Source organism: Idiotropiscis lumnitzeri, chromosome 12 (genome assembly GCF_059441095.1).
Source record: "Idiotropiscis lumnitzeri isolate Australia: NSW breed Sydney's pygmy pipehorse chromosome 12, RoL_Ilum_1.0, whole genome shotgun sequence".
Lineage (NCBI taxonomy): Eukaryota > Metazoa > Chordata > Actinopteri > Syngnathiformes > Syngnathidae > Idiotropiscis > Idiotropiscis lumnitzeri.
The window spans coordinates 19,589,493-19,611,420 of record NC_142402.1 but is presented as its reverse complement, the minus strand read 5'-3'; the positions used below and the strand labels follow the sequence as shown (position 1 = coordinate 19,611,420).

At 43.5% G+C, this 21,928-nt stretch overlaps 3 protein-coding genes across 5 annotated transcripts; 2 read left to right on the top strand and 1 right to left on the bottom strand.

Annotated features, from left to right (window-relative positions):
- Positions 1 to 75: 75 nt before the first annotated feature.
- On the top strand, positions 76 to 6,579 carry ripk1l (receptor (TNFRSF)-interacting serine-threonine kinase 1, like). Its single transcript, XM_088310495.1, has 10 exons — positions 76 to 570; positions 1,643 to 1,799; positions 1,880 to 2,017; positions 2,687 to 2,918; positions 3,508 to 3,657; positions 3,757 to 3,833; positions 3,915 to 3,990; positions 4,152 to 4,739; positions 4,816 to 4,965; positions 5,288 to 6,579. The coding sequence occupies exons 1-10, from the start codon at positions 410 to 412 to the stop codon at positions 5,575 to 5,577; spliced, it is 2,019 nt and encodes a 672-aa protein (XP_088166621.1). The 5' UTR covers positions 76 to 409; the 3' UTR covers positions 5,578 to 6,579.
- A 1,564-nt stretch (positions 6,580 to 8,143) lies between these two features.
- On the bottom strand, positions 8,144 to 13,094 carry LOC148326400 (opsin-5-like). Of its 3 annotated transcripts, none has more exons than XM_088312113.1 (6): positions 12,875 to 13,094; positions 12,407 to 12,494; positions 11,669 to 11,831; positions 10,759 to 10,940; positions 9,131 to 9,465; positions 8,144 to 8,697 (listed from the first exon to the last, which is right to left on the bottom strand). In XM_088312113.1, the coding sequence occupies exons 2-6, from the start codon at positions 12,492 to 12,494 to the stop codon at positions 8,149 to 8,151; spliced, it is 1,317 nt and encodes a 438-aa protein (XP_088168239.1). In that variant the 5' UTR covers positions 12,875 to 13,094; the 3' UTR covers positions 8,144 to 8,148. The 3 variants fall into 3 exon arrangements, with proteins under 3 accessions (XP_088168239.1, XP_088168240.1, XP_088168241.1); XM_088312115.1 differs by having other exon boundaries at positions 8,204 to 8,697; positions 10,759 to 10,886; XM_088312114.1 differs by having other exon boundaries at positions 10,759 to 10,886; positions 12,407 to 13,094.
- A 2,681-nt stretch (positions 13,095 to 15,775) lies between these two features.
- On the top strand, positions 15,776 to 21,792 carry mep1bb (meprin A subunit beta b). The gene is made up of 11 exons (XM_088310210.1): positions 15,776 to 15,856; positions 16,274 to 16,352; positions 16,952 to 17,069; positions 17,200 to 17,378; positions 18,688 to 18,906; positions 19,021 to 19,173; positions 19,351 to 19,566; positions 19,783 to 20,247; positions 20,314 to 20,493; positions 20,890 to 21,112; positions 21,547 to 21,792. The coding sequence occupies exons 1-11, from the start codon at positions 15,776 to 15,778 to the stop codon at positions 21,749 to 21,751; spliced, it is 2,118 nt and encodes a 705-aa protein (XP_088166336.1). The 3' UTR covers positions 21,752 to 21,792.
- Positions 21,793 to 21,928: the final 136 nt, after the last annotated feature.

Genomic DNA, 21,928 nt, shown 5'->3' with positions numbered 1-21,928 from the left:
GAAATAGTCTATCTCATAAGCAGGATGAGAACGAGGCGCAACTAGCTGTCCTGCTCGGGAATCGATTTGAATGACTGCCTGTAGTTTGTCGATAAGGCTGTTGTGTTTTTTTTTTTTATAGTAGTTTTTTTTTTCTCTACGTCATTTCAGCAATTCCAGGAAGGAGAGCTGTATTGAATAGCTCGGACGCACGCCGATTGTGCCCTCCTTTTCACCACTTTTTCCTCGCTCGTTGCTTTTAGGATTGTTGCTAAACCTTCACGGAGAGCTAGCTTAACATTTGTGTTCGCGTCGAAACTTTTTAGTCGTGTTCAGCCTCCCGCTCTCTATGACAAGCGATCCTTCCGAAATAGCTTGTTTGTTTTGTTACTATATTATTACACTTTTAGGGTTTGTTTAAAGTGGAATTATGGCCACCCCGCCGCCGTCGTCGCTCCAGTTGCAGGCGACAGATATGATTCATAAAAAGCACCTGGTCGACGGAGGTTTTGGGGAGGTGTACCTGTGCTATCATATTGGCCTCGGTCCTGTGGTGATGAAGACAATGTATACGGGGCCTCTTCGCAACGAGTAAGTTGTTCGCACAATGTTTTTATTTTTTAAATTTATTTATTTTGCACATGTCTACATTGGGGATTTCCACTTTCCAACATGCGCGCTGGAATTTGGATCACGTGTCAGTGAAGACGCTGCAGAGAGACCCCTGATGATCTTCATCAAAATTCTTTTTGTTGTTGTTGGGGAGGGGGATCAGTTGTGAATGCGTTTTGGGCGTTGTTAATCGTGAATTAATGCAGGAACAATTGTGATATAACTTCCGCTATGTTGTCCCAACTTCCTTAATGCAGCCAGTCCATAGAGACACTGAAACTAATCTGCGACACCCATTTTATATAAGTAACTTCTGCCTGGTTGTTTGAGTAGAAGAAGGCAAATTACCAGAAAGAGATTTTTTTTTATTATAATAACCCAAACTACTAATGTACTAACATACAACATTGTCATAATTTTCAGGTAACATTCCCAGATAGAGTGGTGAGCCATCAGGGCCACCAAGATCTTTTTACTTCTATGAGAAGCACTTGCCTGCGTTTACATCAATCAATCAAAATTGAAATATCGAACAGTCAATGAAATCGTATGAATTTACTCCCAAATGTCCAGTCTCTTCACTCCCTTCGGGTTTCTTCAGACTGCACTGCTTTCAGTATAGGTATTGGGTAGGTTTGATTTATTTATTTTGTTTATCCAATCCGATTTTGGCCTCTGTTTGCTGCCATGTCAATCTATTCTGCCCTCAGAATCAGCAGTGCTGGCTGGTGTAACCAAAACTATTTCAGCAATGGGACTGCTTTTTAAACCAAATGAATTTCAAACTCACACACTTCACTTCACAATTAGTATGTGGATCTTTGGGTGTGGTACAAACTTCACCAACGCAATCAACTAAGTCCCGCTTATCATAACAAACACTGAAAGATAAAGTTAATGTGTGCATTCAATAAAACTAAAATGAAAGGTGCCCGTGCAAGGTCAAGCTAATTTAGCCATATCCGTCTGACATTTTTGAGAAAGCAGACTCAAAACTGACTTGTAAATGAGCACCATGTAACTCTTCGCCATTCTTTCAAAATACATCCAGGGAGAGCAAGAGATCTCTGCTGGAGGAAGGTAGCATCATGGCGAGCCTGAACCACGAGCGAGTGGTCAGGTTGCTGGGCGTCATCATGGAGGAGCGAGGCTGCTCTTTGGTCATGGAGTTGATGCCCAGGGGCAACCTGCTGGCCATGCTGGAGAAGGTTAGTGCTACTGCGCCCGCTCAGTGCTTGCAAGTTACGGATGGTGAATTCTAATCCACTCTTTCCTGCCATGTGTGTAGGTCACTGTGCCAGTATCGATCAAAGGGAGAATTATCTTAGAGATCTTAGAAGGGATGGTGTACCTCACCGAGAGGAAAGTCATACATAAGGACATCAAGCCGGAGAACATTTTAATTGACAAAGATTTTCACATCAAGGTAAAATGTTCTCTCCGCTAATAGCGTGGTTTTAGCGCGTTAACGTTCTACTTGTTGACTGCCCTTGTGTGGACTGTGTTCTCCGGGAGAAGACTAAAACACAAAAACACAATGAGCATACTACGTGCATCCGATTGATCTTTTTTCAGAAAAATTGTATCGATCCTATTTGGCAAGGAGCACGTTTTGTGTTAGCCTTGGTTGCTTCCCCGCTGTCGAATGGTGTTCCACAAGGTTCAATTCTGGGGCCCCTGTGGTGTTCACTGTATTTGTTGTTCCTGGGCTCCAGCTTAAGAAAGCATGGTATTCCCTTTCCCTACTAAGCGGATGACAGTCAGTTCTGTGTTCCAGAAGCAAAAAGGACGCTTTCTCCTCAGGACTACTTTTGTCCTGTCTGGAACGTCAATGAAAGGAAAAAAGAAATGATGGTGTTCCCAGTGGCCCTTGTACACCTCACGCTGTTGGCTTGGGGTCCCTGGCATCTTATCTAAATCCAGCAATCTTTATTTTGGTTTTAAATTGCACAGTGATTTTAAATCCAGCCAGCAAAGTGCTGCTCTTCTTAAATATATTTTTATCTATCTTAGTTCTTGCTCAAATACATTTATAAGGTAATATTGTCTTTCCACATGTTAAACCCCGCAATAACCGCTTTCTTGCAATGTCCAGATTGCCGACCTTGGCCTTGCCACCTGCAAGACGTGGAGTAAACTCACCAAGGAGGAATCCCGCAAGAAGAGTCGCATGGGCCTGTCAGTCAGGACGAGAGCTGCGGGCACACTAAGCTACATGGCGCCCGAGCACCTGCAGAGCATCCACGCCGTTTCCACTGAGAAGTCCGACGTCTACAGCTTTGCGATCGTGGTCTGGGTCATCGTCACAGGCAAAGAGCCCTATGCAAGTGAGTTGGCATCGTTTAGAACTTGTGACCGAGGGGCCGGACCAGAAGCAGATGGAGGGAGTGTTTTCGTCTCCTCACCTCATTGGAGAAAAAAAAAAACATTTAATTTTAAATGAAAATGAATAAAAGCATTACAACAAAATATATGTCTTTGAAAAAACAAAGTATTTAGAAAATAAAACATGAGGGGAAGGTTTATTCATTTAATTTTTTTCAAGTTTGGTGGGCCAGATTAAAAGGTTTAACGGGCCGCATGTGGCCCCCAGGCCGTAGTTTGCCCACGCCTGGTTTAGAATGACCGAAATACAGAAATATGAATTTCTGTTTCATGGATTCGCAGAGCTGGGCACTTGACCCTTTTTTGCCCTACGGCCGCGATCTGGATAGCCTTCCGGCCTCGACTTCCGAGGCAATTTTTTAGATAAACATTTGGCCGCCTCGCGAACACATCACACGCACGTGGGCCGATTTGCGGGCCCAACTAAAATGGTTAAACGAGTCCTTTTTTTTTTTTAATTTGTCAACATTCCGTTCGAATGTAAATTGTAAGAAATCCGATCAAACCGTTGGTGATTTCGTCTGTGTCCAGATGCTAGGAATGAAGATCAAATCAGCCACTGCATCCGCAATGGCAACCGTCCATCGATGAAACACATCCCCGACAAAACGCCGGCAGAGATCGTAAACCTCATGATGATGTGCTGGTCACACAACCCACCGCAAAGACCAACATTTCGAGGTAGGCTTGAGTAGATACGCCGAAAATAAATTGTGGAATTATTTACAGATGTGGTAACCCGGGCAACCTCTGTCTTCCTCACTCAACTCCTTTCCTAAGAGTGCTACAACTTTTTTAATCCCTTCTACATGAAAAATCTTGAGCCACACGTGGAGGAAGATTTAGTTCATCTCCAGGTGATTATATTGCTTACTTTTGGATTATGCTCACGGCCTGGACAACATTACGACTGTCTGATGTCATTCTTTTCAACGCAGGCTCTGTACGAAGGCCCAGATGAGCTTGTCGACAAGATGAAGTCTTTATCGATGACTGACGACGGTATTTCAACAGGTAAGCGCCGACGGTTAGAATTAGGAAATTAGGAATTATTCTCGGATGAACTCGATGAATCCAGATCAACCGTATGAACTGTTGATATCCGATCCCGTGTCGATGTCAAACGCCGCACATGATCCAAAATCAAAGATATGTAATTGTTCTTATCTTCATAGATGGTCCAGCTTTTCTGGAGAGCACAGACAGAAGTGTCAATGGGCCGGTTGAAGCCAGTATTGAGGACATCGATGGGATTCCCGATGAGACAAATACAGAGTCATCAGCAGCCAATAGTGAGCCAGACCCAGAAGTCTCTTTGGACGAGAAACTGCAACAGGAGTTAGCCTACCACAGACACGGCAGCTACAACTGTGAGAGCCAGTCTGACGTTGTTGCGAGCCAGCATCAGAAAAACTCCCCAAATATCCTGCCCGGTGTTCCAAACAACACCTCGAGCCAACCGGAGCACAGCACGCCTTTCGTCTCTTCCGTCCATTCCTGGACAAAAGCGGAACCGGTGCAGCCCAGCAGCATGGAAGATGCTCGGTATCATCCCGCCGCTCGCCTCCACGAGTCGATGATCGCTTCCACGCCGAAGACATCCCTTCCGCAAACATCTACCAGCATCGGTTCCGTGCCACCTTTTAATCAGCAGCATCCGGATTCCCTCTACAACCGCCTGCATTCCTGGCCTGCCTCCTCAGTGTCTGAAACATCAGCGTATGCTAGCAACGTAAAGAAGGGTGGGGCAGCACAAGATTACGGTACGTAGACGGGTTCGAGCCCAATTTGGACAGCCGTGTATGACAATTTCTAACATAACCTGTCTTGATCTTGAAGGCTCTCTTTCCATCAGTAACGCAAGAGGAATCCAGATTGGTAACAACAACAGCCTCAGTTTTCACAACTCGGATCCCACTCAGTGCTTTTCATGTCTTCCGGTTCACATTTGGACAAACTCTCAGCTCAGAGAAAGAATTCAGAAATATGGTAAATCTTATCTTTGGATTTTTAGTTTTACTCCACTTTTCAAAGATTATTTAGACGTTTAATGGAAACCTGATTTATTCTAGATCCATAATAGGAAAGCAGATGTTTAAGGTTTTTTTGCATAGTTGCGATAATCTGAATGATGGATTTAATATCTTCAGGTTAATGCAGCAAAAGTGTCACGCGGAAAACATATGGTATCAAAGGTGGATCCTTGTGGAACACCACATTGCTTTGGAATTTTTTTTCAAACGTGCTCGCCGATTACCATTTACTGCACATATGAGTTAAGCAGTTTTAATACTTATCTTTTCACGTCTAGAGGACCGTCCTGTGACCGAAGAGCACCTCGATGTATTGAGGAAGAACATCGGCGCTAAATGGAAGTTTTACGCACGACGTCTGGGGTTGAGCGACGTGGAAATCGAGACCATCGAGCATGACTTCCACCTAGACGGCCTACCGGAGATGGTGCACCAGACCCTGCAACACTGGAAAATGAAGGAAGGGAGTCTTGGCTGTACAATCGGGAAGCTCTGCCACGCTCTCGAAGGCATCATAGACGTTGACGTCATCCAGAAAATATTGACCATCTGCGCTTCCAATATCTAACGAACTTTGTTTTTATATTCCCCCTTTCGATTAGCCAAAGTCTCTATTTATGGCGATATTTCCAATCAATGTTTTGCATAACTTTGTATTACACTGGTTTTAGGTTTCTCATCCTTCAACATCAATTCTGTTGGTGTGGAGCCGTTGAGAAAATTGGCAGAAATTGTGACTTCACATCTTGTATGGGAATATTTTGTGCCATATTCTTGCGTGCTTTTTTTGGGCCAGATATGCACTCTGGGTGGAGCAAGTGGAAAATGCAGGCGTTCCCTGTCCAATTTGCATTCTCCAGCCAAATGAAGCACTTTTCCTCCAATGCATTCAAAGGCTGCAAAATAATAATGTGGAGGTGACGTCATTTTGCATTCGAAGTTTTGGATTCAGAAGTCTTTTAAATGTTTGTAGAGAGACTGAACAAAAGATATTTTATTGAGCTGTGAGTCGACTGTTAATGTGTTTTAGTCGTGATATTTATTGGCGAAGAACATCGGCCTCATTTTCACTTAAAATTTCCATGAGTGATTCTGCTTCAAATGTGTCGGCGCGAAAGACAAGTCTTTGTGGAGTTTTGTATTATTATTTTTTTTTTTTTTTTTTTTTAAGACCACAGCTGCCCGATTACAACTACATTCCTTGCAATGGTGAGGTAAATATTTAAGCTGTTGTTTTTATTTGCTTCCATGTCGGTCATCAAAATATCTTTACGTGATAAAGTCACTTGACTGCCATCTTGCAAGGAGGTTTGGTCACTTTTGTATGTGAGAAGGAATAGCAAACAAGGACAATCCTTTTTTTTTTTTTTTTTTTTTTAAAGACATCCAACAATCGGGTATTTGCTGACGTCAAAATCAATTGTCATGCTGCAGTTGTATTAAACATTTGGTGGTTTCAGTTTCACAGCACAGAAACGGAAGACTGCTGCTCAACATCACGAGATCGCTGCCCACAGATAGAAATGTCATACTGCAGATTTTTCATGAGCTTTGCGTCAGATTGGGAAAATTTTTTATTTTTATTTTCAGTGGATATGAATAAAGCTGCAATGTCCTGTTCAAATGTCAGGTTTTTGGACTATAAAAGAATGAGATCACAATAAATCATTTTTAAAACGTTCTCAGCGTTTAACGTGCGTTGAATTTAAACTTCATTTAGAGTCCATAGGAGGCACTTTAAAAGGTGTGTGCTCGCTCTTATAACATGAATTTGAATGTGATTGCTTAATTCTGAGCGCAGCCACATCCCCAGTTGTAAGAGTTGTAAAAATATACAACTGAGACAACCACATTGTCTCAGTTGTACATTTTCACTTACTTGAAAAAAAAAAAACATTTTTTTTAATATATAGGTCACACCAACTGTGACAAATGTTTTTAAATAATTTAACTTTTTTATCACAAAAAAATGGCATCTAAAGAAGCCTTGTGTGATTTGCAAGATGAATTCCATTCTTGGCAATGCTGTTTATTATATTCATTGACAGCATCAAATTACAGATCACATTTTTGCAACATTTGAATTGAATCATATAAATGTGCAACATCACAGCGGTTATAATGTGGTTCGGTGTCTATACATGCTGATATTGATAAAAAACAATCGTCTATTCCGTGAATGGTGTCGTACACAACATATTTACGGCGCGACCACTCTCAGGAAGCGAAACGATATTTTCTTCATTTGTGGTTTTTGATAGCCAAATTGAAGCTTTCAGGGAGTGGCATTTATGAGTACATAGCTTATCTATACTAAAAAGGACATTTGTAATTATTCCAAAGGGTTCATTCTGATCTCAGGTTTGCAAAAATTAAAAGGACAAAATAATTTTCGCTTTTGCTTGTTCGGGGTAACAGCAGATGAGTAGCAGACAATCACAGGTTCAAGTATTAAGATGGTCAACTTTATTATTATTATATTATTTTTAATCAGAAAGTAAACTTTTCGAGGTATTTTATTCTTTTATTTTTGCGCTGATTATGAATCTGCCCTCTCTTTTTCTAGCACATCGAGAAATCATAATGGTAATAATGATAATGTCATATGTAATAAATTTAGTGATATTGGGGAATTAAGGGTTAGTTTTAAGAACAGATTGCCATATAAAATGCTTGTAATTGTAAAGAACTGGATGGCGATTGTCAATCAATAACGACGGGCACAGACAAGTTGGAAAGTTATAGCGCTCCCATTGGAGGCTCACGGTACTACACATGACGCAGCTGGAGTAAATGTTCGTTTAGGTATCAATTGCAACGTATTGTGAAATCTGTGTAGCTCAAGCTTTTAAAGGGTCAAACCTAAAAAAAATAAAATAAACCAACATCTCATGAGCTGGATGTGCCACAAAAAAAAAAAAACGTTTAAGGACACAAAGTCATCTCTAATTAATATTTGCTGTTTACCAGAGTAATTGAAACTTGATTGAAAAATCTATCTCCAAGGAAATGGGGACACCCTGTACACATGTAGGATTCGGAGACCAAAGTCAACGAGGTCATGGCAATATAGACTGATGATTAGAGAATTTAACATTCCAGAACAATATTTTATGCATTGCTCAACATCTTGGGTAAATTAAGGCCAAGCCACTTTTGCTTTGCCGGGAACCATCTCCAAATTTATATGAAGACTATCTGGAGTTCTTTTTGCACCCGATAGGCACAGCAATGTCCTGGTGTGGCTCACACTTGGACCGACGCTCTGCTTGGCTAATTCGGCATAGGCGGCAGGGTTAGCGACGGCGTACACTTGAGGACAGTGTCCGGAGCATTCAGCGGTATCCTTGTGACATTTCAGCACGACCGTTGGAGGTTGCATGGAGGAGTTGAGCGAAGGGGGGTGTCCTTGGACTACCCCAAGTCTCACCTTGACACTTGGCCGGCAGCAGCACTTTCCCGGGCAACTCGTTAGCGCGCCGAGGTCCCTGAACATGACCTTGCGAAAGTTGGGCCTGAGTGTGAGGTAGATGATTGGGTTGTAGATGGTGGAGGACTTTGCGAACATGGCCGGCATGGCAAACGCCAGAGGCGGGATGTCCTCGATGTTGCCGAAGGAAGCCCACATGGACACCAGAGCGTACGGACTCCACGCCACAAAGAAACCGATGCAGACGGCCACGCTTAGCTGAGGACGAAATGCAATTTTAGGGAGTCCTCTGAGGGCCACATAAAGCTTATGAAAAAAAAGGATGCAATGATCGCACAAATGTTTTGAATCGATAGGTTCCGTGTTTTGGGGGATTTTATAACAGCTCCTCTGAGGTTTTCGGAGACATTATTAGTTACTAAATCATTCTGACGGCTTCCTGATGATGAGTTTATCGGTGTAGGTTTCTACGTTTCAGGGCTGCTTTCTCATCCATCACAGCGCATCCCGAGTCGATTCTTTCTAATGAGAGCGCTATCAGATGTGGTGTCTCGGGCAAGATCTAATATTGTTGATTTGCACTGTAAATCAACTTGCAAACTTCGCTTCACGTTTTCTGAAATAATTAAAATGATTCAATTATGTTTTAAAAATAGAATATTGCAAGTGTTTTAAGTATTGGTCCCTCTACCTTGATAATGATGATCTGGATGCCGCTCATGTGCGTGTGTCTGCACGCATGCTGCTCCATGGTCTTGCGCGAGGCGCGCACGGTGGCGAGGATGCCCGCGTAGGACGCCAGGATGACGCAGCACGGAAGGATGTAGCAGAAGAAGAAGAGCGCCACCGTGTAGGAGCGCGCCGTCGGCAGCCGGTTGGACAGGCGCCAGTCGATGCAGCAGGCGGTGCCGTAGGGCTCCGGTCCGTACTCGCCCCAGTGGCCCAGCGGGCAGCAAGCGAACAACAGCGCGTAGAGCCAAGCGCAGGCGATGAGCAGACGACCGTGAGTGCAGTTGAATCGGTTTCCTGTGAACACAAATGAGTGTGTCGGCGGATACGAGCCTTAACAGGATTATTGTACATTCCAACTATATGTGCTCGTTTCAAAGAACGCAATTTGACCTTTTATGGAGAACAATTGAAATACTCCTTTAATTGTCAAAGACTTTTCTTTTTCAAATTACAATGGATGCGAGACTGCTGTATTTGTACTCATGCACACAAAAAATGGCCCACCACTGCAACACCGAAACCACTTTACCAGCTTGAAATATATTTTACTTTCTGGGCAGGTGGAGTAGGAGCCATGGAGATATTTGGGAGGGGCTCCAGCGCCCTGAAAGTGGTTTAAGCTCGGACAGTGCAGTTCAGCCTGTCACTATACATGCCGAGCATAGATGGGTGAACTAAGATACATTTGTGGGATATAAATTCAAACATGGAGGAGGCTGTCAGTGTCTCAGACTTCTTGTATGGATTCATCTCGGCCTCGTAGCCTGAAAGGTTGTGAGCAAAGGGTAGTTAGCGAACTAGCTAGCAGGTCTTCACTCAATCAAAGAAGATAATTTATTTGTATAGCTCTCTAGGCGGAACGTGCCATAAAAAATCTGGGTTTCCAATTCCTCCTTCATTTCTTGGGGATTCGGTCCGAAATATTTCATTCTAAAATGTGTTGGGTTTTTTTGCATCACGTGATTCGCTTCGCTAGTTGCTGCGAAAGTATTTCTTAATCGGGTTTTTTGTAGTGTATCGAAATTAGATTATGTGTTATGCGGGCCACAAACGAGAGGTGGCACCCACATCGTAATTCCACATCTCACCACTTGGTAGTGCTGTTTCCCCGCAAGTGTTTTTATTTAGTAGCGCCCCTCACGACCTCTGAACTATCGACGTGATTTTGTTCAGTAACCGCAAAGTAAACAACTCAGTTTCACGCACGATGAGGTTCATGCACTATCCTGTTTGCGAACACTTTGAATTGAATTCAATTAATCATCGAATTAATCATTTGTGTCAACTGCTAAATCGCACAATGTCAAGCGCAGTCAAACACTTGGCTTGATGATGCTTCGTGTCCACTCAATTAAATTCGACTGCGCCTCCAGCTGGGGAGAAAAGAAAAAAGACCAATTCTTGAGGTCAAACAGGGGGCTCCATCGCAGCACATTAAACAACATCACAAGCCATATTCATCGAGGGCAGCCCGTCGGACTCGTGGGTCATCAAAGAGAAGGTTTAACGGTTGGAGGGATTAGGGAGGAATCAACAATGGGCCATTTAGGGATGCCGTTGTGCGTCTGTGTGGCTTTGAAGACTTACCGTACAGTGGGTAGCACACTTTGACAAAGCACACCATGCTGAGCAGGGTGAGAGTGCTCAGACTGCCGATGCCGAACAGCATTCCGCAGAAGGCGTAGATGGAGCACGCCGTATTCCCGAACAGCCACCTGCGTGGGAGGTGCGAGGGTGTGGGAAAAGGGAAAAGGGAAAAGACTTGTGGGCTGATAGAAACAAACACAATTGATCAAGTGCTGACTTGCAGACATAGAAAAAAATATCATGTTTAGTTGCCTTTATTTTATTTTTTTAAATAAAGATAATTAAGACACTTTGGATGCTGTCTTTTTTTCTCTTTGTAACGCATTGTCAAATGTATCAGGACTCGATTGGCACATAATTAAAAACCAATTACTCAGACTTGGGTGAATAAAAATAAAAAAATCGGTGATCGGGACATTGCTAGACCCACAAGTCAAAGTGTTTAATTAAGTATACAAATAAACTTCTTTCGTCTTTCAATTTAATTCATGGCTCACTTGCTTTGACTTCAGCGTCAAAGCTATGAGACAAAAAAATGTATGCATAATAAAACTGATAGTTTATTGTAAAACAAATTAATTTATTGTGGAAAAAAATTCGCAATCGTAAAATCAAGGAGAAAAAAAAATCCATTTCAAAATAATTCAGGCTCTCGTTTGAAATGTCATACAAATGTAAATCACACATCTGCATGAATAATAAATACGCAAATCAATTGTGTAGTCATGCTTAACTTTGGTGATGTGACAGATGCAAACATTGCGACTTCTGTGCAGATGGACGATTCTCTTCACCTTAAAACCAAAAAACATGTTTTTGCATCTTTTGGGACAGATGACTTAATAGTCAACATTTTTAGAATCAGATAAGATAACGAGAAAATACACAAAAAAAGGTTAGGCCACAGTACCTGTGGTAGAAGCTGGATGTGATGGCCATCGGATAAAGCGACAGCGTCAGGCCCAGGTCGCTGACGGCTAAATTGATGATGAAGAGCTCGGCCGGCTTCAGGACGTGTTTTTTCTTGTAGGACACATACAGCAACGTGCTGTTGCCAAACAGTGAACATATTCCTGCACCGAAAAGTAACCACATGCACGCAGTGTTTTTAGATTCGTTGATAGTCTGCCAGGTCATTTGTATAATTGAAGAACACATTTTCAAACAGGCAATTAACATGGATGAGAAGTCATTGTTGATCATATCATCCACAGTCATGGTTTCACCCAAAAAAAAAAAAGAAAAAGAAAATGCACACATCTTGCCCAACACATTCATAATACAAGTCGGAACCGATTATTTCAAACGTAAACCCGGTATAGTAATGTTGCTGTCAAACATGGACATGAATATATCACATGGCATGAGATTATTCTCTGCAACACAAACACTGCCTAGTTATCCTTGCCTGCTTGAGGAAAAATGATTACATGTCGCAGCGCATAGACCTCATACATAATAAACATACATACACCGTAAATGAAATGCAAGTGTTGCCCATAGCTACGGTACGTGGAAATAGTCGGACTCCGGCAGCCTTGTTGTTTAGTCCGAGCAGGCAAGCTATTCTCAGAGATGTTCGGCTGACAATGAAAAGTCAATCCAATTTTTTATTTTTTTTTTTCAAATTGAAGTCATTTTGACTCACCAAAGAGTGAATACACGACAGCCACAGAGATGTCCAGAGGCACGGGAATGTTGGATTGGAATGCTGAGTCGTCGTTGAACCATCCCATCTGAATACAGCAATGAATGGAACAAAATAGATTAGCAAAAAAACAGAGTATCCACTCCACTTTTTATTTGCTTAAATGGGCCGCAAAATATATGTGCTGGGCCAGAAACAGCCCCCGGGCTTTAGGTTTGACACCTCTGGTATATAACATACAATACTCGAATTTTCACTTCATGCAATGTCAAAAAAAAAAAGGGCCAGCTTGCTTCCTTTCACTTGGTTAAACGACATTCCCAAACCATGTGACACACAATCATTTTAGAGACGACTCGTTCAACACGTCGCGTCTCAAAACAAAATGCTGCGTCTGTGATTATTCCCCCATGAAGACAAATGCAGAACATAAGTAACGCCATTAAAAAATGCCGTGGTCGTTCATACCTTGCGTCTTCATCGACGTTGTAATCGGAGCCAATTAAGTTTCCAAATCAATTAGGGGAAAAGAAAATGTCGCTGGAGGGGCGGGTGACGTGTTGGCGCCCAAAAAAAGTGTCCCGGATGTGCTGAGAAGCAGAGCGGACGGCATTTGAACATCGGACGCGATTGGCACACACCAGTGAGAGAATGCGAAAGAGAGGCTCGTCTGCTCTCCGGAGAGCTTCTCAACAACCCCCCTACTCTCCCCCGCTACGGTACCCCCCCTCCCCCGAGTTCAACCCCCCCACCCTCTGACGCCAACACACTACAGCGCGATGACGCCAGTAGCTGCGTCCACTCTCTGGAAGACTTCACAGCAGTAGGGTGGAGATGCCACGGGAAATGGGATCCATTCAATCTGTCCAGAAAATTATTTATATAAGCAAAGTACAGAAATTAAAAAATCCAAAAAAAATCAGCACTTCCAAATAACTTTCCAAATTCTTTTGAAATGCCCTTAGGACTCTATGGAAGCGACAGATTTAAGAAGCAGGTTAGACCCAATCTTGGTCATTTCTCAGTGAAAGCGCAGGCCCCCCCGGAGTGCTGCGCTGTTGTGGGTGTGGTCACAGCCAATTTCAATCACGGTCAATCAAAGTGTCTCCTTTTCGCTCATCCAATCTCTTTGGCTTTCGTCCCGTCTAATTGGGCCGCATTCGTTGCGCACTGCAGCTGTGAAGTGAGCGCGTGAAATGCTGGTCCAATGCAGGTCTCGCGTGGTGTCATAAATGATATGAGGGCGATTTATTCAAGTCGGACGAAGTAGAACTACGTATGAACTGCACATCCCGCCGCTTCTTTTATGACATATTTCAGGATTTTTTTTTGTTGTTATTCAAATGAGGATTGAGCTTTTGTCATTTATTCTCCGATTCTTTTCGAACAACACAAGCGTTACATAACGCCGCTGATGGAGCTCCACGCCTCATCTTTTTATTACTCTGGCCTTGAGTGATTTTTTTTTTTTCCCCGCTGAAGCTATCCATTTAGTGAGCGGCACGCTGCATCATTTTGCCACGTGCCGGAATAAAAAGAGCCACGGGCAGATGCCGTTGAAGTAACCAGGCCTCTTTGAGGGATGGCGCTCATTTGCAAAGCGGCATTTCGCCCGATGTGTGGGAAGACGCGCAATGAAATGGCCTCAAGCGCAACAACAACGCGATGTTTGTTGTTTGTCGAGTGGAAACAACATGTTTGCACCCGGCCGTCCGGTACGGAGCGTAAACGAGGCCGGCCAACAAGATGCTCTCGCGTCAACGCCGTTGATAAAAGGCGTCAAGGCTGCAAAGATGCGCTCGCAAGGGTCGTGTTCACTTCTTCGAATGCAAGATCCTGAAAGTCAGAGAAGAACATTGAAAATCAAGAGAAAACAAATTGAGAACAGGTATTGGAAATCACAACTCTGCAAGCATCACGGCATTTTATTTTGGTTCTTTTTTTTCTTGAGAGACAAATTGATTCTTAGAAGTCCAAAGACAAGCACAACAGGTCAGTTGTCATCGATTGAGTGTCCTTAAAAAGGAAATGACCGGAATGAGAACACTCGCAGGCATTTGTAGGTCACATCTGTAATTTGGATCTTTTTAAAAAAAATTTTTTTATGTAATTAATGTAATGTTGGAAATTGTATATGGAAGCTATTTATGAATTTTGTAGGTCATATTTCAGTTTTTATTATTTAGGTCACATCTGTAGTTTTTTTTTTTTTTTAATTATGAGGTGTATTGCATTTTATTTATATTTTATTCTTATATTTATTTATTTTATTTGTTGGTCATATTAGTTCCATTAAAAAAAATCGACTGAGTAGATTTGTATTTTTTTAATCACATTTATAGATTTGTTTGCATTTTAAGTCACATACTGTTTTACAATTTTTGTCTTGCTGCAGCATGTCACAATTATGGCTTCTTATTTTTTAAAATTATTCTTTTTTTGCTCTGTTAAAATTTCTGTGAGGATTCAACTTGATTAAAAATAAAACCGGCCAGAACATGACACACACACACAAAAGTCATTTATAAAAAGTAAAGGAACCTCATCAGTTCCGCTCCATTAGCTACGTCTCTGCGCTGAGCTCATTTTGAAGCGATATGAAGCGCAGTGCCCCAAAATATCAATAAGTAATCAGCGACATCTAAAACAACCATTCAAGTTGGCATGAATTTGACGGCCGACTTTGGCCCACTTACAAAATACATACTTTCAACGACTATCAAGAGAAGCCGATTGGAAGATCAAAGTTTCAAATGTCAAAAAAAAAAAAGATAAATATTAGATTATTGTCATCATAATTTTTTTTCTTGCAACTTTCAATGGTCACTTAGACCGAAAAAGACAACAAATAGACCAAAAACAGCCACTTGCGCAGCAACACATGTAGACGGACAATATAACGATACAGTAATCCTCCCATCGTCTCTAATTTTTTTTTCCACACCACTCCCACAATAAATAAAATCCGAGATACAGATGCATCCTATTTAAAGCGTGCATTTCTTAATATGATAACAAACCATAAATCTTGACCATGATAATCATTGTGCGTTCCCTCAGCCATAAAAAGGCACAATAAATGCATCAGGTAATCATGATAACAGAATGCCTGAAAGAATTAAAAAATATTTTTCTGAGCTACCAAAATAAAAAAAGTGATTACAAAAATGACGTTCACATATCATCGTCAAATCAAGATTTGAAAGCAAAACCCAGGAAGCCAATTTAAGTGATTGCATCACTTTGACCCTTCAGCAAGCTGTCAATCATTCACCCGCGTATCACGCGCATGTCATGAAAATCCCATCATGCACCTCACACGAAATGAGCGCTCACTTACGACGCCTCCGTCACTCGTCGTTTTTGGACATGGCGGCGGGAGGAACATCTGCCGGCGTGTCGTTGGCTCTGCACGTCGCATGCTTGCTGTGTGGCGGCGCTCTGTGCATGGTGAGAACATGCAAAGAAATGACACGTGTTTATTATTCGGGCATTGACAGAATTTTTCTGTATTTCTTCAGCCGACAGAAATATTACAAGGTAATTAAGCGACAGCAACGGAGTTCACGCGGTGATTTATTTATTTATTTTTAAAATCACGAGTCTGACATTGAATTTTATTGCAGAATTTGATGTCGATGGCGGACGCGATCTAGACATTATTGATATCAATGAAGGTAAGCGCGTTCAAGTTTGGAAAAGTCCTCCCCAGTCGTCATATTTTGAAACGCTTCATTCACGTGCTTTGGCCTCACAGAAGCAGGATTAAATTTGATAGAAGGCGACATCGTGCTTGGCGAGGTATGTGTGTTCCTCATTATTAGGATTAATATTGTGAGGAAAATATTTTGCATTTTTTATCGACAGAAACAAAGTCGCAACTCCATAATAGGCGAAGAGTACAGGTGGCCCACGACGATCCCGTACTACATGGAAGATGACCTTGGTGAATTTGTTCTTTTTTTGGATTATTTCTGTGCATACTGAGAGCTGTTCCTAATATTTTGACCGCAGGTCACTAAAATGCAGTGCAATACTACAATCTGGATTTCAATGCTGTGGCACAACGAAGTGTTTGTGGGGGGGGGGGGGGATTGGTTGTCTCACTCAAACGTATGATTGGGGAAAGGTGGTCTCCCAATGCGGCAAACTTTCGCCAAGCGTCTTGCACTTTATTTTAAATTTACTTTGCGCCGACGCCCGCCGACCTTCCGCATCCACACGCCATGCAGACCAAGCAACTGTCTCTGCGGGAATTAATGTGACTGAGCGGGGCCGCATCCAATGGAAGGCAAACAAGTCGACTGCGTTCACCCCCACAACGGCGCACCCCCCCCCATGCTTATAGAGAAAACTGCGTATTTGTGGTCGACTTGCATTGGGCAAAAAAAATAATAAGGCCAACTGAGTCTGCAACGGGTGAACTTGCTTGGATGTCAAACGGCGTCACTGCGCCGTGTTGGACCTTAGGACAGTTCTCAGTAGGACACAGTGTGTTGAATATCGTTTTTGCTTTTATTGACTTTTTAATATTTTTGGGGGCAGAAATCAATGCGAAAGGTGTGATCCTGAAGGCTTTTGAGCAGTACCGCCTCAAGACCTGCATTGACTTCAAGCCGTGGAATGGAGAAGCAAACTACATCGGCGTCTTCAAAGGCAGCGGGTAAAATGCCAGCACGGCGATGACAAAGTTGTTTTTACTGAAAGACACATTTTCGTTTCGATATGACAGGGGAAAGATAATCGTTCGAGTCAATGTGAAGATTTTAATGTCCCATTTGTGATTCATGAAGCTGCTTCTCCTCGGTGGGCAACCAGCGCATCGGGAAGCAGCGGCTTTCCATCGGTAGGAACTGCGACCGCATCGCCACCATCGAACACGAGTTCTTGCACGCTTTGGGCTTCTGGCACGAGCAGTCCAGAGCCGACCGGGACGACTACGTGCAAATTATGTGGGATCGCATCTCAGAAGGTAAGTTGCAGTCGCATTTAAAAAAACTAAATGAATTTTATACATTTTACTGAAACATTTTGACTTTTATTTTTGGAATACATAACTTATACGTTTATAAATACCAATATTTCTGCAAAATTTTTAACTAACCAACAATATGGTGTAATTTTACAGAGATGTGCTGACTCAACGTTTAATGTTTATGAATATTTTTTTTTGTTGAAAAAACAAAAAAAAAAACTATTGTTTATCTATTTATACTTAGAATTATTAAAATTGTTAGCAAACCGCTACAAGTACACTAATGAATGCAGAGACGTTTTTATATGGCACCTCATTAAATTATATGAGAAGGGTTTGTTTGTGGGCTATCTTTGATTACTTTTAGTGCTTTTGTGATAAACGGGTGGCAGTTGGCGTGCGATAAGAAACGATCAACGTGGCGCAACTGCCCTGCCATTTGCCCAAGAAAAACAATAATAGCTGCTAGAAGAGTGCAGAGAACTTTGATTAATTGCCCTATCGTGCGATAGAAAATAAGCATGACACGTGCCTACACAGAAAAAAGTTGGTGAGGATTTTGTATTATTAAAATTGAGACAAGGCAAATATTTTCTAATTTTCAAAATTGTCAATATGACAATAACATGTTTTCCCACACACATTTGGGACATTGAGTGGGACCACAAAACCGTTAATATTGACATTTTGAGTGAGAAATAACAATAAAAAAAAATGTTCTTGCACTAATGTTAGTTTCCTGTTCAGCAGTTTTGTGCCATCCTTGAATTGGATTTTTTTGCACGGGAAATCAAATTGCGATGTGTGGTTATTTTATTGTTTGCTTCAATTTTGGCCATGTTTAAAAAAAAAAAAACATTTTTGTCATGCATCTGATTAGGATGTGAGTGGTCCTATGTGCACCCCCAGTCGCACCGATGACAAATTGGGGCCCCCTCCCAGCATTTAGGTTGCTCATCCCTGGTGATTATGTAACGCCTCGGAAATTCTCTGCCTGACATCGTTGAACCGGAGAAGAGACTTTGGCTTACGTTAGAAGATGTGATGACAAAAATGTCAGGAAGTTCCTACGAGAACAGCTGAAGTTTATTTGAGTTGAGAGGCACTTTTGATGATGACAAGAGTATGCGGAGTCTTATTTAACACGAGTTTGAATGAGATATTCTTACTTACACGCCCCCCAAAAGACTCGTTTTTAATTATAAATGGAAAAAGTTTTGACGTGAAATGACCAAAAAATGGCCTTTGAACCGGGGGTGTGCAGACTTTTTCTACCCACTAAATCCTTGTTTTGCGCGTCATCCAGGCCGAGAGCACAACTTCAAGGTCCACAACGACACCACCTCCAGCGCGCTGGGCATCCCCTACGACTACGGCTCCATGATGCACTACAGCAAGACGGCCTTCAGAAACGGCTCCGAGCCCACCATCGTCACCAAGATCGACGCCTTCGCCGACGTCATCGGCCAGAGGATGGAGTTCAGCGACAGCGACCTGCTCAAGCTGGCCCGCCTCTACAACTGCAGTGAGAAAAATGGATTTTATGGTCTTGTTGTGCTTGCCGTTAATGAGCGGATGAACGGCGGCCTGACGAGATGACTTAACAGCTGTTCAAAGGTGACTTTTTTTTTTCTTCCAGCCCGGGGCTCCACCTTTCTGGATTCGTGCGACTTTGAACGGGAGAACATCTGCGGGATGATTCAAGGGCCGGGCGACCAGGGCGACTGGCGCAGGCTGTCCAAGGCGGCGGGCGGCCCCGAGACGGACTACTCCAACATGGGGAAATGCACTGGTGAGACGAGCCCCCTGAGAAACGAAATTGACCGTGGGAAGGCTGAATTTTGACAGCAGCCTCCAAGTTGGCGCAATGAGAAACAGTTTTTTGTTTTGTTTTTTTAAATTGAAAAACAAACAAACAAAAAAAAAGTTCATGATCACTGAATTCATTGACACACATTTTTGTCTTTAGGTTCTGGCTACTTCATGCACTTCCAAACGAGCACGGCCAACCCCGGTGACACGGCCCTCCTCCAGAGCCGAATCCTCTACCCTAAGCGAGACTTTCAATGTCTGCAGTTTTTCTTCTATAACAGCGGCGGCCTCCAAGATTCGCTCAAGATCTTTGCGCGGGAATACGACAAAGCTAACCCGGCCGGGACACTGCGCTTGATCGCCACCATTGACGGTCAATCTCACTCACTTTCTCATTTCTGTGCCAAGTTGGTGAGGGGTGTGGAACCTATGGCTTGCGGGCCAAGTATGGCCCACAAGAGCATTCAATGGGGCCTGTGCCGTTTGAGCGAAACTTTGTCAATTGTCTTGAGAAAAAGGAAAAGGTTTCCCCACCCCTGTGTGGTCTACGTGCTCTTCAATAACTAAACTCATGTGATGTAATTAATAGGACCCCCTCAGGACCTGTGGCAGCTTCACCACGTCCGACTGAACGTCAGCAAAAAGTTCCGCGTGGTCTTCCAGGGAACCAAAGGACCGGGATCATCTTCAGGAGGACTGTCTCTCGATGACATCAACATCTCCGAGACTGCGTGTCCCGAGTTTGCGTGGCGCGTCAAGAATTTCAGCCACGTGATGGAGAACACCCCCTCGGGCGAGGCCATCTTCAGCCCGCCCTTCACCTCCGAGGCGGGCTACACCTTCCAGATGAAGCTCTATCCCAGCGGGAAGACCAGCTCCCCGGGACAAATGGCGGCCTACGTGAACTTGGTGGCCCGCCAGGGGGACAGCGGGCAGACGTGGCCTTGCGCCTGGAAGCAAGTGACCATGATGCTCATGGACCAGCACCCTCACATCCAGAAGCGCATGTCCAACCAGCGCAGCGTCACCACCGATCCCAACAAGACGGTTTCAGGTTTGCACGTGAAAGGCACCCGTCTTGTGACAAGTTCTCGTGTTTGACGTTGTCCTTGTCCGTCAGGGTCCAACGAGTTATACTGGGACGACCCTCGGAAGGTGGGCGTCGAGGTGACGCACGCGGATGGCTCCAAGTACTTCCGGGGGCCAGGCCTGGGGACATCGGTGTACCTCACGCACCTGAGAGCCAGGAGCAGGGATTTCATCAAGGGAGGGGATGCCATCTTTCTCCTCAGCATGGAGGGTAAAAACACGCTCCTTGATATATTTTGAGAAATCTCTGCAAGGGTTTCCATTTTCAAATGATCACAAAGCACAACGCCTCATCACTGGTGAGCTATTTTTAGAACAGGCCCACGAGTTAGTCATGTGTTCCTTGGGGGGGGGGGGCGCTCTCTGGTGCCTGTGGGCAAGATGTTGGTGAACCCTGATTTAACAAAATGGCTTGATAAGTTCAAAATGGGTACGATAGAATACTTTTGTCCATCGAGTGTGAGATCGCTCTTGATTTACATCGCATACAGTCATGGAAATGCGCATATGGTCAAACATGGGATCGGTCAATATTTGTAGCGTAATCTATGATTAATCAGAGTCTTTGGATCCACTTGAATTGAATTAATCATTTCTGCCTCTTCAGATGTGTCACATTTGACTGGAAGCCAACCTTTGCCCACCGCCACCACCACCGCCACGGCCACCGCCACCGCTACCCCTCCCCCTTTATCAAGTACCACAATGAAAGGCCCGACCATCACCACCGAATCTCCCATCAGCAACGAATCTCCCAGTGGAGTTTGCGCCCATGTCAAGTGTCAGAATGATGGTGTTTGCATGCAGGAGAACGGAAAGGCGGTTTGCAGGTAAGGGCACACAACACACACACACACGCACACACACATCTATATATCGCTGGGATCAGGCCAAAACCTTGTACCTCCAAAATAGTCACTTCTCAGGAGACTCCCAAAATGGCAAGTTTGTTCAACCATTAGCATTGGTTGTGTCATTGTGTGATTGACCAATAACTTTTTTTTTAATATGAAATTCACCAAAATGTGCTAGTATATTAGAGAGAGAGAGAAAGAGAGAGAGAGAGAGAGAGAGAAAGAGAAAGAGAAATGCAAATGTCGACATTGACAGCATTCAGCAAATTTATGTAAAAACTGACACCAGCCCATGAGTTCAGAATCAGGAAACCCAATCTTAACGACAGAAGATAAGAAGTTGGTTGGTGGAGGTGAACCGTTCTCGTCATGTGATGCGATTTGAGCTCTAACCTTCCTGCTCGTCTCAGGTGTGCCGTGGGAGGCGACTGGTGGTACTTCGGCGACAGTTGCCAGTACAGAGGCTCCACGGCGGAGAGCAGCACCCTCGCCCTGGCCTCGTCGCTGTCCGTGCTGGGCGTCATGCTGGTGGTGACCGTCACCACCGCCGTTTGCCTGAAAAGGAAGTACAAACGAAGAGATAAAGGAAGCCTGGTCATGGCGAACGTTTTTTGATAGAGTAACATAAACTGCGACGGAAAGATCAAAAGGAGTCCGTGCTCATTATTACGCTAATAAGATGATCATGCTGCTGTATCAGATTGCCCCCTGCTGGCCATTTAATGTAACTACAGTACGTCTATGCGCTACTCAATTTTGTACAATTCCAATCATGAAACACGGAGACATTTG